The sequence below is a fragment of the Solea senegalensis genome, linkage group LG3, assembly GCF_019176455.1.
Source record: "Solea senegalensis isolate Sse05_10M linkage group LG3, IFAPA_SoseM_1, whole genome shotgun sequence".
Taxonomy (NCBI): Eukaryota; Metazoa; Chordata; class Actinopteri; order Pleuronectiformes; family Soleidae; genus Solea; species Solea senegalensis.
The window spans coordinates 22,777,769-22,792,647 of NC_058023.1; the positions used below are offsets into that span (position 1 = coordinate 22,777,769).

At 40.6% G+C, this 14,879-nt stretch overlaps 1 protein-coding gene across 1 annotated transcript in view; it reads left to right on the top strand.

Moving 5' to 3' along the window:
* Positions 1 to 1,381: 1,381 nt before the first annotated feature.
* The window catches only part of ntf3 (neurotrophin 3), a 34,020-nt gene continuing 20,522 nt past the window's right edge, over positions 1,382 to 14,879 (top strand). The window contains exon 1 of the mRNA XM_044021551.1: positions 1,382 to 1,527. Within this exon, the coding sequence (XP_043877486.1) occupies positions 1,510 to 1,527 (18 nt within the window). The 5' untranslated portion in view covers positions 1,382 to 1,509. The remainder of the gene's footprint in view (positions 1,528 to 14,879) is intronic.

Consider the following 14,879-nt stretch of genomic DNA (forward strand, 5'->3'; position numbering starts at 1 on the left):
TCTTAGCATTCAAAGTCAACAGATGTGTAAAATACATGGGGGTCGGAAATGGCGGCTTCTGTAGTCCTGACCCAGTTCCGGATATGAATATAAATGGCTCATTCGTACAATTATTTTTATCTTAATTTGACATGCTAGACTTCTAATGTTTAGAGACGTAACCTGAAAACTAAAAACATCAGCTGAGTCTATCCCGGTCAGTTGTTTCCTGTGTACACTGGATTTCATTTATTTAACCTTAATTTAATCAGGCAGCACAGCTTAAGAACAAATTCTTATATACAACTGCGGTCTGGCAAAAGGGAGGGCCTTTTGAGGGAGAGGGGAAAAGGGGGCTGTAAAACAAAACTAAATTAGATGAACGGAAAGCATATTTACAGTATTTTTCCACATGTGCTCCTGAGATAGACAAGACAGGAAGAAGTTAGACCAGATGTGCAGTTAACTGAGTGTTGCTGCCGCTGGTTGTGATGTCTTGAAATGTGAAATCAGCCCGGACACAGATACAAGAAATGACTTTGTCCATGTGACCCTAATGCATAAAACACACCTGAACCATGACAACACAAAGTGGACTTCAGTCAAACGGAGTCACTAATGTGATATAGACTGCCAGCAAATCCTAATATCCCAACATCAAAACATGTTTTTTGTTATCGCCTTCCAACACAAGTCATATGAATGCTCGTTTATCTGATGATGCATGAGATGATACGCTCAACAACTTCCTAACAACTCCTCACTCTTTCATATTGCCCTCCTAAAAGGTGATTGACATTAAAACTGTAGAGCATAACTTCTTATATAAACAAAGGAGGGGAGGAAAATGCATCTTAATAGTCAATATGAACTTTTCTTTTGGGGCAAACATCTGGCACGTGTTAGTACTTAAAGCAGAGCCTTTCTTATGTAATGACTAATGTCTGGAAGTAGAATGTCTTTCACATTTACACCATTCCTAATGTTCCTTTCAACTAAATGTCCTCCTCAAATCTATACCTCACTGTAAGTTAGTCTTGCAGAACGTCAGATGACGCGAAGGCCACACACGCACGCGCGCGCACGCACGCACGCACACATACACACACTAATTCGGTGTCCTAATTCATGTCAGCAGGCTTGTTGCGCTGACAGACAGTGGCAGCATGCATGCAGGTCTTTGCAGCCACATGCGCCAGGAGCCATCTGTCCTGTAACTGAAAGAGCGGCGTAGATTATGCTGTCCAGAGAGAGAGAGAGAGGGAGAGAGAGAGAGAGAGGAGACGGAGGGAGGGAGGGAGGGAGGGAGGCAGGAGGCAAGCGCACACACACACACACACAGAAAGAGAGAGAGAGAGAGAGAGAGAGAGAGAGAGAGCGCATTACGCACACCCTGATCCTCTCCACATAGAATCAGTGTGGTGCACAGACCAGGCGGCTGTCTCCTCAGAAAGTGGGAAGTTTTCGCCGTTCTGTCCAAAAATTAATCACCTTCATGTCGACTCTGTTGGATACTAACCCGCCGATGCTATGGTTACCTTTATTACGGTAGGAACACGTTTATTTGTTTGTGTTTTGGAAGCATTTCGCTGAAAAAAAACCCAACAACAACACACTTTGGTGTCACTGGGACTCAAGAGATGAGAGACACTGGAGTTTGGTATATGTTCAAGATGACGAGAAGTCAGCACTTATTGACTTCAAGTGCACAGCATATGTTGTATCAAATACAGGTATAATTAAAAGGGTGCATTTTGAGTTGCTGAAGTTCCAGGTTGCATATGACAAAAGTTTTGGAAAACTGAATTTGGAATATTTTCAGTGAAAATATTCGATGTCCTTTGGACATAAGAAGGTGCGTGACATGTTCAGGGACTTATTCCTTCCACTTAACTTCAGCTTTGGCGAGTTAAAAAGAGGCCATTAGGAGCCGCGCGCTGACAAACTATAGCCTTCTTTGCACAGGTAGAAAAAAAAAGGGTTGGTCTTTTACATTGCTCGCTATAACACACACGCAAACATTAGAAACTCTTGCTATTTGTAGTTGCACTCGGAAGTCCTGCTGCTTTTCCAGAGGCGCGTGCGCCCGCGCGTGTTGGAGGCAGCGTCACTGGATCGATACGCACAGGAAAAACCTCTCAGATGTGGCTCAGCCTGTGTTTGAGCGACTGGGCTCGCTGTAAGTGCTGGGAACGACAGAGGAAATGTCACAAGTGACTCCCAAAACAAACTGTAGTTTCTCCCTCCACGCGCGCTCCTCGCCTCATGTGTGTGTATGTGTGTGCCAAGTGTGCGCACGAGTTAGAGGCAGCCTCCTTGCGCTCAGAAGTCCACTCTTAAGTCTTTTGCGGAGTGAAACCTTTCCAAAAGTGTTATTTTTAAAAAACAAATGGAACCACATAATGTGTCGTGTTGGGACGTGGAGAAGTGGTAAATCAATATTCCGTGCGCCACCGACATTCAGAGGTATATTGTGGATATACAGGATATTGAATTAACACCAGACTTTGGGATGTTGGGAGCTGGTGATGAAAAGTAACAACAAATGTTCATTCTGCCTGCGTGCGCGCGCGACTTTTTGATAAAATGACATGGTTTGTTTGATGATGTTAAACAATAACGTTTAACTTAATTGCTGTGTGGTCAATTGGGTTTGGCTCAAATTACAAGTGGAAGCAACTTAAAAAGAAGGGCAATACAAACTCAAGAGAGCTCAGAGTTCGAATTCGACAGAATTTTCTTGAACGTATGCATGTTTATCTTAGCTACTGTGTATCTATATGGATTAACATGGAAGTAACTCTGTGTAACGGCCTTGTTGTGCTGTGGTATGTCTGACATGACATGTGGCCTGGGAAGCTTTGCGTAATGGCGCACATCAGTGGGCGTCTTGGACCTTTGGTGGATGCTTTTTCTCTTGTGTGTGTGTGTCTGTGTGCAGAAGCAGCTGTTGCAGCAGTGGGTTTGAGGCAGAGTCTCTCCTGACATGCCGCCACACAGCAGGACAAGAGAATTAGGACGCAGGGAAGGAAGCGAAAAAGAGAGAGGCCTGTTTTTATTGTTTTCCCGGCTATGGACACTTAAAAAAATGGCCTCACAGGCCCCGAGAGGAGCATATACTATACTACAGCTGTGTGCTGTTGCGTGCATGTCGGAGCAGTGGGTGCTGTGCAGCTGCAAAGACTCAGTTTAACAAGGCCCATTTTGTGTTTTACTGCAGGAGAAAGGAGAAAAAGAAGGAGTGAGGGGTGTGAACAGATTAGGGGTTGGGCTCATGGAAAGAACATAAAGAAGATAAGGATAAAAGGGTCCACAATGGCTCCCAGGTGGTTTAACAAACTGCTAGTGTTACTATGGACTGGTCCCGTTGTTCCTTTTTCGCCCCTGCATTCCACCCTTTTTGTGCTATATCCCTCCCCTCCTCTATCTGCATCACTCCCACCTCTTGTACCTGTTTTGTTTGTTGCCCCAGTTTCTAATATCCTTGTTGCAGGATTTGTCCAGCGGCACCTGATGACAAAAATAAATGTCATCAGTTTTAAGGTCAAGGTCAAGGCTGTGCTGTGCATACGTTTTTTTTTTAAAAAAACCATTGAGTTCAGACAATGCAGATTAAGCCGAGCAGCTCTATACAACTCTCTCGGTGTTTGTCAGTATCACGGTGCTTAGATGTTTTGCCTGGCGGCATTTCCCGTGCTGCACACAGGAGGTGATTTGTTTCACGCCAAGACAGATGTAGGCGACGGCAACATTATGCAGCAATCAGGTCGGCGTATGGTTAAAAACACAAAGAGGCGCCCTCAAAACATTTTAGAGGTGAATTCTACTACATAATTCAGCAGATTGATGGGATCAACACTTTTTGTCCCCAGTGCAGCAGGTGTATACACACAAATGCTCCCTCAGGTCGGATAGTTTTCATTGACAGAGTCAATTTTACCAACCACCAGAAACCACTAAAAGTTACACACCATAGCTTTAAAAGCCAGCGTCACAGTGCTGGTGACGGCAGAAACGTCTAATATTAAGAAATAAGTTGTAACGAAACACAGTTAGACGCTGCACCTGGGAAGCACAAACAACTCACACTGCAGCAGATCAACTTTCACTCCCCGTGGCAATCACCTGCCACACTTTTTACTGTTGCACAACACAAACACTGTGGATCTTGACTGCACTCATGCCTTGGAACTTGTGTACAACTTGTGGTTTAAAAAAAGAAAAGAAAAAGTGTGCTGACTTTATACGTTATTTTGCAAATTAGAGGTTTAAATGAACAAAAAGAGTTGAAATGACGGGTTGAACTGTCTCTCGTAGTGTAGGTCAGTGAAGGCCTGATTTTTATAGGATTAGAGCAGCAGTGGCAGAGAAGATGGTGGATGGTGGAACCAGAGGAATTAAGTCCCCTGAACTTTCCTCTTCGGGTCTTCCCGTTTACTGCCTTAATGAAAGTATTAGGTTCTTACTCTTACAAAAGAAAATAAGTCTGAGTGCGAGGAGTCAGTTAGGATTTCAGGATCGATTGACCAATGCACTAATTGAACCTGATGTATTGATGCTCTTTGGAGTTTAGAACATTGAATAAAAATCCCCGACACCTCGTCCCGTCAAAAACTACAGTCACACAACCATTCTCCGTCCCACAAGGTGTCTTTCATAGGTTGACTTTTTCACAGCGCACATTTTAACGATTGCATTGTCTTGGCCTTATCACGTGAAGTGCCTTGAGATTTTGATTTATCGCGCCGTCACCACAAAGTGCTACACGTTGCGAACATTCGGACAAAGTGTACGTCAAGAGATTCACCGAAGAAATGAACTTGTGTTTCCAATAAAGACGTGCTGTCAGGATGAACAAGAAAAGCAGTGGTCGGTCAACTGTGGCCAGAAATAGACACGGAGCAGAACAACACTGCTTTTATGCTACAAAGGATGTGAGATTGCCTCTTTGAATGCATCCTCTAATTTACTGCCCTCTTGTGGGTACAGTGAGTTATTGCCAGTGCTAGTGAGGCTAGCTTTGACCATAGGCTGTCTGTAAAACTATGTTGAAAAGTGAAGCCTGGGTAGTAGGACAGGGGCAGTGCTTAGCCACAAGGGGGCGACTCTGATAAAATCAGTAAACATGTTCCTTGGCAGTTTATGATTTCAATCACTCGTTTTCTACAGTTTAGCAGCTCTGCACATCTGGAGAGACCTGGTCCAAACACCTCAAATGCTTGATATACAATATTCCGAGATTCACAAATCTCGAGGCTTCACAAAGATAGATTGTTTTTCAACCAGACGACTTATGACAGTATATGGCTTTGACTGCCATCCACACTCATTCCTGCATTTTTTTTGTCTTTTAAAAGCTTGATCTGTGATATGAGATAAACTTTAGTTTAAACTATACGACAACACTATCATTTTTCTAAAGAGTTAAGATGCAGCAATAGCAGGTAAACAAGCAGATCTGGATGAGGTTTATTACTAATCACCTTGATCAACGTGTGTCTCTTTATGGTGCAGGTTTCTCTGCGCAAGAGTTCAGGAGGCAGGAGAATACAAAAAGTCCCTCTGGAATTTGTCGTTTCTTAAGGGATTTTTTAGATGGTATAGAAAACAGCATCACAACAAAAATGAGTAGTCTAATTTACACTGAAACAGAATCAAATATAAGAATTAAATTGTTGTGTCTGAGAGGAAACAAAGTGTGAATTGTGAAGCTCCCCCCGTTCTTTAATCTTTAATATTTATCAATCATTTTGAAGCTCCCTGCTTCGGTTAAAGACACAGAGTGAGATGATTTTCCATCGTACACGTTACATTATGCAGTGTCAAAGTTCAATGTGTGTCAAAGTGTTGATTTAACACTGTCAAATTGACTGTGTATATACAGTCTGGTGTTTCTGAACATTTCGATTGAACCTATTTCATGACAGTGTTCCATAATTTGACTCATGTGATTGCTTTAAAGTGAGATTTGTGAGTTGTTTTCACCTCATTTGGACCATTGGATACTGTGATATGTTTGTTTTCTACTGTGTACATTATTTGTGCATTTTCAAAATCAACCAGATCTTTAAATGTAAGTGTTTTTTTGTCAAATGACAAAAAAGGAGCCGTTTCTCTAGAATCTAGTATAATTCTTATGGTTCTTGGGAAAAACAGACATATTAGTAATGCTAAGGTTTCAGCCTGGTCTTTCTGCTTCTGTGAATTAAAAGGTTTATCTATTTTTCTCTCATACTTCAGAGTGATGTCACGTTCAGGAGCACCACATGTAACTTCTATCACTCCGCGCCTCTTCATTTTATGTGGGGATAGTTTCTGTTTTTCAAAGCGTCACAGGGTTTTATGATAAAAGTCAAGTGTCTCAAGTGCGTCTAACGGATCTGAGGTGAGATGATTTGTCAGACTGTCGGGGTCAAGAATCTGAGATGTTTGGAGCAGGTCTCTCTCCAGACAAGCAAGGCTGCTGAAAGGTTGAGAAAAGATGTTGCAGGGTTCAGCTTGTGTTTAGGAGAAAGTCTGTTGTTTTTTTTCCCCTTCATGCTTCTTTCTATACTCTCTGCTATGGCAGTTGGGCCAAGGTGTACATTTCATTCTATACGGTCACAGCTCAGTTTCCCCGCCCACCCGGCCCGAGGTGATGGTTTACACATTTAGCCGAGTGTTTATATGCAGCACATTCTTATGGCTGGAGAGAGACAAACAAACCGCTCTCTCTGCTCTGTGGAACAGAGACGGCACAGAGCAGACACACATGTCAGGATATTCATTACAGAAATCCATTCATTTAACCTGTAACCTTAACTCTTACTTTGATGTAAACAATTCTAAATCGAAACTGAAACTCTATCACCGTTCCGAACAGAACCAAACTTTCTCTCCTCGTCTGTTTCATTGTCTTCTCCACATCTCCTTGAGAGGCAGATAGAGCAGATTGAGATCATGTGGTTTCAAGGTAAGGCTCGAGCTTCCCAGCAGTTCAGTCATGTAACAGTTCAACCTTCCACATGGGTTTTTCGACCCCGTAATCTGCCTCTGTGTCAGAACGATTTTCTTTATCTCCCTCAAATTCCCTGTCTGGATCTTTATATCCCTCATTTTTTTCCCTCTCATTACATCCCCCGCTCCGTGTCTGAGTCGACCTCCCAGCCTGTTGTTCTTTCCACTCTCATGTTTCCACATTAAAAAAGTAAACCCAGTGACCTCCTGATGCCATCCACGTCCCGATGCAGAGGATCACTGATAAAGTCCACTGGGATGGGATTCCACAAAGGCTTTTTTTTAAAAATGCTCCATGTACTTACACAACCTTGTGGATTGAAATTTGAATGCACCCAAAATGGCCGACATACAGATGGTTCTGCAGGTTGTCTGAGCAGAGTCTGCTATGGCTCGCTACTCAGCAAAAGTTGCTAAAGTGGTGGCGATGCGATGTCCGCCATGTTGGCTATTGTTGAGGAAAACAACCTTATCTAAGATGTTTGGTGTCACCATGATTTGATTGGCTGGCACCAGTGTTGGAACATTTGCATAACATGCTTTGATTGGTCGATTGATTGGCTTTGATCGCCACATTTCACAACCTTTGTCGAACACCGCCAGACAAAATCGAAACAATTCGCCCACGATGCAGTTGACACTGCTCCATTCTGAGCCAAGTGTGTCAGTGTCCACTGCATATGTGTCGGCAATGATACTGATATCAGTGACTGTGAATCTGTTGCTACATATGGTACTATGTTATCACGATATTTAAATGATATGATATCGGGATATTTAAGTCACAATACAATGTAATCTCAATATTTAAATCACGATACGTTATTATCGGATATTTAAGTCACAATACAATTTTATCACAATATTTATGTCAGGGTTAAATATCATCGTGATATTTAAGTCACGATACAATGTTATCACAATATTTAAATCACGATACAATGTTATCACAATATTTAAATCACGATACAATGTTATCACAATATTTAAATCATGATACAATGTTATCACAATATTTAAATCACGATACAATGTTATCACAATATTTAAATCATGATACAATGTTATCACAATATTTAAATCACGATACAATGTTATCACAATATTGAAATCACAATACGATAATATCACAATATTTAAGTCACAATACAATGTTATTGCAATATTTAAGTCATACTATATCTTTGTGATATTTCAGTCACGATACGATGTTATCACAATATTTAAGTAACAATATTGCAAAAATACTGAGCACTTGGAGACAGCTAGTGGACTATTTCATCAGTAAAGAAATGTCTCTAAAGCAATATAATATCGATAATATGCAATAGTTCACATGTGAAAGTGCTTTGGATATTCTGCTCTGCGGTTTGATTTCCATCTGCACCGAACATGTACATGTTTGCATTTCAAATGAGACCACGTGGAATCATATAAATAGACGTACAGACATTTTGTGTGTTTGATGTGTGTTTGCACTGTCGAATTTAGAGGCTGCGTGACGGTCCATGCAAAGCTTTGTTTATATTTATTTCAGGAAAATGTGTTAGACACCACCTTGCCAAGTTTGAATGATTAGACAAGTTGCTACGTATTCATTAAAATCATGTCAAATTCAGCAACATTCACTGCTTTGAGGCGCTGGGGTTGCGTCCTGAAACACATCTATGTTTCAGTGTTTCAGTCTTTTCTTCTCTGCACTTCATTTCCTCATGTTTTGGAGTTTTCAGTAAAGTGACAGAGCTATTCACATCTGCACATCTTTGCATCCAAGGAAGATGTATTTGCCGGACAAAGACTAGAGAGGAACTGTTTTCAGTCTAAACTCCTCAGCACTCATTTTTCCACGTTCTCAGACAATAGTTTCTAACATATCCTAGATAGTGTGTGAAGAGGTCAATATATGCATTTGCTTGACCTGGTATTTGCAGCAATAGCAGTGAATGTATACATTCAATAAATTGTACCCTCACAGGTGCAACAATACTCTTAAAGAGGAAGCATTGGAATCAGCCATGCCAATTACAGAGGTTTAGTTGTACGACAAAATAAAAGAAATGTGGTTATTTTCGAGCGTTCACTAGAAACACATTCACTCAAGAGAAGTCGCTGTTTGCAGAAATGCTCAAAAATCATTCATTGTCATTTATTTATACAGTCATTTCAGATTAGATTTAGTTGTTGCTGCTGATCAGTATTGTGGTCATTTATACACCCTACACGTTTTGTTAAGTTAGTTAAAAAAGTACAAACTATTGACTGAAATCACATTTTTTTTATTTAAGTTAAAATGATCATAGTTTGAATATAAAAAATTTTGATTTTAATTTAGATCATTTGACTCATTTATTTAGTGTATTTATTATGCACAACCTATCGTCAAATTGAAAATTCACTCAAAATTGAAACTGTGCTATAAATGTCTTATCTTCAGGGATTATATCAGATTAAGATCTCTCATCTTTTGCCATTAAAATGATTATTGTATTCAACCCATTGCTTTGAAACTATGGCGAAATTAAAGTCACTTCATATTTATTGTAGAAATGAGAGCGGATGAAGTGGACACAGACACAAGAGTGGTGGAATGAAAGGATGCAGCTCCGGTGTGTCTCAGAGCCATTTTCATTCTGCCCTTATAGAACGAGAAGCCTATAGGTGACATCTTTGTGGACTGATGTGTCGGGTTAGTGGCCACCTTTGATATGCGAGCTTGCAGATGTTCAGTCGGCCTGAGGGCGAAACTCTCTTCCCGGCATCTCAACCACACACTCGCACACAGACCCAGTCACTGCATGTCGCCTTGATTACATGGCTTCCCTGGTTGTCCCTAACATAAGACTAATCTTAACCCTGGAGCCTAAATCACAACCTTTAACTCGGCTGTTTGAAACCTGTGAAACTCATTCAAGGAATGCCCTCGAGTCTGAAGCGTGGAGTCATTATGCCGCTTTAAGTCGCTATGTTTACACACATATATGCACCGTGTGAATGTGATAGAGCATGAAATACTGTGGCTAAGGCGCCACACTGTTACAGCATGTTGTTACAAACAAAAGTATAAAAATACACTGTTTTGAGCCATCGTTTGTGTCTTATGATGGAAGCACATCTACTTCAGGCACTTTTGGACAGGCCTGCTCATGGTAGGTCATATCACACTTATGTAAGTTGCATAGTGAACAACCTTCTGGCACCAAACTAGTTGTGATGTCACAAAATCCTGCCAGTAGGTGCATGTCTTAAGTCTTCATTTAGACTGGATTTTACTCTGCAAAGGAGGTGAGGTGACTTTAACATTCACTCACACTGGACAGGTGTTATCGGTAGGAATGCAGGGACAACACAGTCAAAAGCTAATTCCTCATAAGCTCTGAGGCCCATGGCCAAACCAAATCACAATTACTGATGCAGTAAACTGACAATTTCAGTGGTGACGGCTAGTGGTGATTTGTCATTTTACACAGTATTCGTTATATATACTGGTCAAATTCACTGGATCGCATATTGGATAAAGAAAAACATGAAATCCAAAAACCTTAAATTGCACATTAATGCTCCTGTTAAACAGTCTTCTTTATAGGAGCAGAGTATTTGATCGTAAAAATGCATCAACACAAACCTTTTGCTCAAACTGTGGTAGTTTAATAGATGTAAAAATGAATATAACGCACTGATTTCAGCGTCATTAGATACTAAAGGTGGAAATATGCAATCCCTCTCGTTTTTTGTGTATTTATAAGTGTTTCAATACATTTTAGGTGGGAATGGATTTCAAAGCATGTCCTGGTCAAAGACTCTTGAGAGTGTGTAGGAGTGAATGTCTGGAGGTGGGTGTTTAAGTACAGTATAAGTTACAGTCAGATCATAAATGACAAATTCTATCACTCCCTCGACGTTGACCTCACAGGAATACTGCTTTTGGATAATCCTGCTGAACCCGAGATGACCAGTTGTTCTCGGTACAGTATCAACAAATTTTGACTTTAGATTTTATGGAGCAGCTCTCATGCCAGGACCGTCCTTTTATAAGTTACTTTGTGGACTAGCCGTCCTTAAAGCATAAAGCAAATTTAACAATAGTTTAAATATATATAAAATGATCAAATAAAGACCATAACTATGGCCAAATGAGCTAAATCATGGTTTTGTCTTCATGTTGTTGACCCATAAATAAAAAATTTAAATTCCCATTTTGAAGCCTCCAGAAACACAATGTGGCCGATGTTGGACGACACCACATTGTCTATTTTTCTCTAAATGGGAACATTGTCTATAAAGGTTTACAAGGTTCTGTTGAAGAAGACCTGAAGCTAGTGCATGAGACATTAACATTAATTCCTGATATTATAAATTAAATGAAAAGTAGGCTCATTTAACTATTGATTTTCATTCAGAGAGTGCAACCAGCAGAGTTGCCCCCTGGTGGCTAGTCGGTATATTCCCTCTTCCGGATTGACTTCACTGAGAAAACTGGAAAAACTCCATCTCCTTTTTTTCTGCACAGTTTATGATTGTTTCTTGCTTCCAGCGTGAGTGCAGGGGAGATGGAATGTTCATGCACGGAGAATATGTTTAGTGCTTATGTGCAACATCTCTCAGTTCAGCAGTGGAGTATAAACATTTATGAAAAGCAGGGGGAGAGAAAACCCAAATGCACATGAGCATACAGGACAACTTCATTACCAGTGTGTGTGTGTGTGTAGCGGGACGGTGGTGGTGAGTTTGTTTGCGTCTAATAAGCTGTCAACGTCCTGTCAAGGCAAATTAAACCTTTGCAAATTCAAATAGCCGATCCAGCTGTTGACAGTAAATGCATGATCTACAGCTGCATCCATAGAGTGTTGGTGCAGCCCTCACATTTAATGATAACAGTTATTTCTGGAAACCTAATGTTGCATGACCTAACATGCAACTCTCGAATAGGAAAATATTCCGTCCCACTCTCTGCGCCAAACGCCGTCCGATGATATTCAGAATTGAGGTAAGACGTGGCATGCATGAAATGTTGTGGCGTAGAATGAGCTCGACTTTGCATGATAAAAGGTGACAGGAAATAGGACAGGAAAAACAGATGCTTGAGTACAGCTGCAAACACACAGTGGATTAAACGGTGTTTTGTCGCTTTTGTCCATATTTCTGTATCTGCATCAGTGTCTCGTACTGAGATACTCCGTACTGTTTGAGAAACATGCCACCTACCATGAATGCAATAATGCACTTACAGTAATAATGCCAGCACATTGATGTTTACGGTGTCATTTGCAGATTAAAGGTTCAGTGTGTAACATGTGGAGGTTTTGTTGGCAGAACCTCAAGACACAGGTTTGTTTGATACGTGTACGATCGCTTAATCAATCAATCAATCAATCATCCTTTATCACAACATCCTTGATCACTCAAATTGTGCAAAAATACAGCAACACATTTCAGTTCCACTTTCACTGGCCTTCATGTCTGTGCAAGTAAACTATCAGCTAAGGCAAACTTGGCACCTTTAAAGTAAGTAGTCTAAATTAATTTGAGCAGATTTTTGTTTTTTTCGTTTTGGCAGCCTGGGTGAAAGGACGTTGGCAAAGAAAACAAAACAAAACACAGTAACACAAACAGGAAGACGAACGGCAGCTTGGTTTTTGGACTCTTTCAATTTCAACATAGTATTGCATTTATTTATTAATCCTGTCCTGTCCTATCCTAACATATGACCCCTGTAACCCCCTTAGTCGTACACCTTTGCATTTCAAATGCTGGGTGTGATTCGATGCTTCTGGCATCAACGCCTCCTCAACACTGAACATCTGCGAGATGATGCACATGTCTTTAAGAAATTCAAAATCAGACCAAACAGCCAAATGTTTCTTTTGTTTTTTTTTAAGTCATCAATCATACGACATATGACTTTATCTGCGATAACAACGCATTCATAAATGAACAGTTTCATTCATAAATCTGGTAACTGTAAGATTAATGATATCCAGTTTTATGTTCCTTTGACATTTCAAATCTAGCTTGCAGGTCTGATGTCCGCACGAGAGTTCCAACAAACTGCTACTTTAGGCAAAATAAGATTGCGATCTAGTGTGTGTTTGATCCATAGGAGTTGAGGCAAGAGTTCTCTGTTGCAACATGTGAGCTAATGAAGTAAATAGGTGCCACGATATACGTCACAACTCATCGCAGGGTCGTCATTGCGGGAACCTGAAACAAACATTAGCATGTGCGTGGACGTGTTACACGCGGCTGCTTTTAAACAAAGAGCAAAACAACACAGCAAGTGCAAGGTGGTTTTAAAGGAGTTTGAAGAAGCAAACACAACACTAGTGTGAATATATCGCAAATTGCACATAAACGTAATGTTACAGTCGGCTAATTGGAAGAGGAATATGTTTTTTTACATATGGCGTTGCATTTAGCTGGCAGTTTAACAAAATTCAGACTCAACATGAGATGCTTTTGTCACGACAAATTAAAATAAAGCTGATATATCAAATGTGTAAAGTTAAATATCTAAGCATCTAGATAGTACATCTCAGATTAAGTCAAATTGGCCTCCAATCGATTACATGTGGCCCGCCCACCACAAAATTAATTAGCTGGCAATATTTCTTATAATAGTAATAAGACATTCGGTTGTAATTATTGCTTTATTAAATGTATTACACTCAACATTAAATTCCATTTATTTAAGATGTTTTAATAAGAGTTATCCTCGTCATCTATTTATCATAAATAGGTTTTTATTGTGAAGTATACGCAATTTTATATCAAAACAAGCTCTTTTACTTTGAAATTCAGTCTCATATCATCATGAATATCTTATATTGCCCACCCCGCTACGGAACACTGTTTTTCTCTAGACTGGCCCCCTCTTGACCAAACGAGATGCTAATTGGCCCCCAGGTCATTTGAGTTTGACACCACTGACATAAAGAGTTGCATATCAAGACCAAGCATGTGAACTGTATTTATATTAACTGAAAGCATCTTCTGAAAGCATGAAACAGCTGCCCCCCCCTCCACCACTTATTAAAAGCATTCGAATATTTAAAAACAAAGGCCGACTTGAAACTTCCGAAGTACGATTGGTGCTCCAGTCTTATTTCATGGAGTATTTAAACATTTGGTTTATTTTATTAACCATGAGAGAGAAAATATGTCTTGTATTTCCACATTTTATTTTTTTTAATTTATTTTAGCAAAAGTGGCCTATTTATGAGCATGTACGGCCAATTATTGTGCTCAGTGATGTACTGTGCAGCAACTATGCCTGCGGAGCCTCCGCGCAGACCAGCGATCTGCATCTACACATGACAGGAGGACACAATCAGACCTAGGACACGCTGATGCCAACGGCCTGAAAAATGCCGTAACCTTTTCCTCTTTTTGAACTTAACCTCAGAGCACAGCCACACCTCCCTCTCTCTCTCCCTCTCCCTCTTTGTGTGTTTACTTTGTTTACCGAGTGTCATAAGCCCACTTTTGTTACCCAGATGGAGACAAATGCTGCTTTCTTACACGCAATACAGCCATGAATCTCTCTTGAGCAGCTTTGACTGTAAACACAAATGTGCAAATCACTTGAACCAGACACTTGACAGACATTTCCCTGCCTGTGTGCGAGTACACGATCTGTGTGATGTCCAGCTGAGCTGATGTGTGACCGGAGCTGGTCACTGTCCAGAGAATAGCCAGTGAGAGAGTAGGCGTGATAACATTTCTAGCTATATGAATTCATGCTTCTTCTTCTTCCCTGACGCCACCGGGGGCATCGTCACACGTCATAAAGACACGTCTCACTTTAATAAAACACAGACATGCTGCATACCTACAGAAAGGTCAGGGACTCGGCTAAAGGCTCATAAAAAACATTCTGATGTTCACAAAACACAGTTAAAACACCAGTC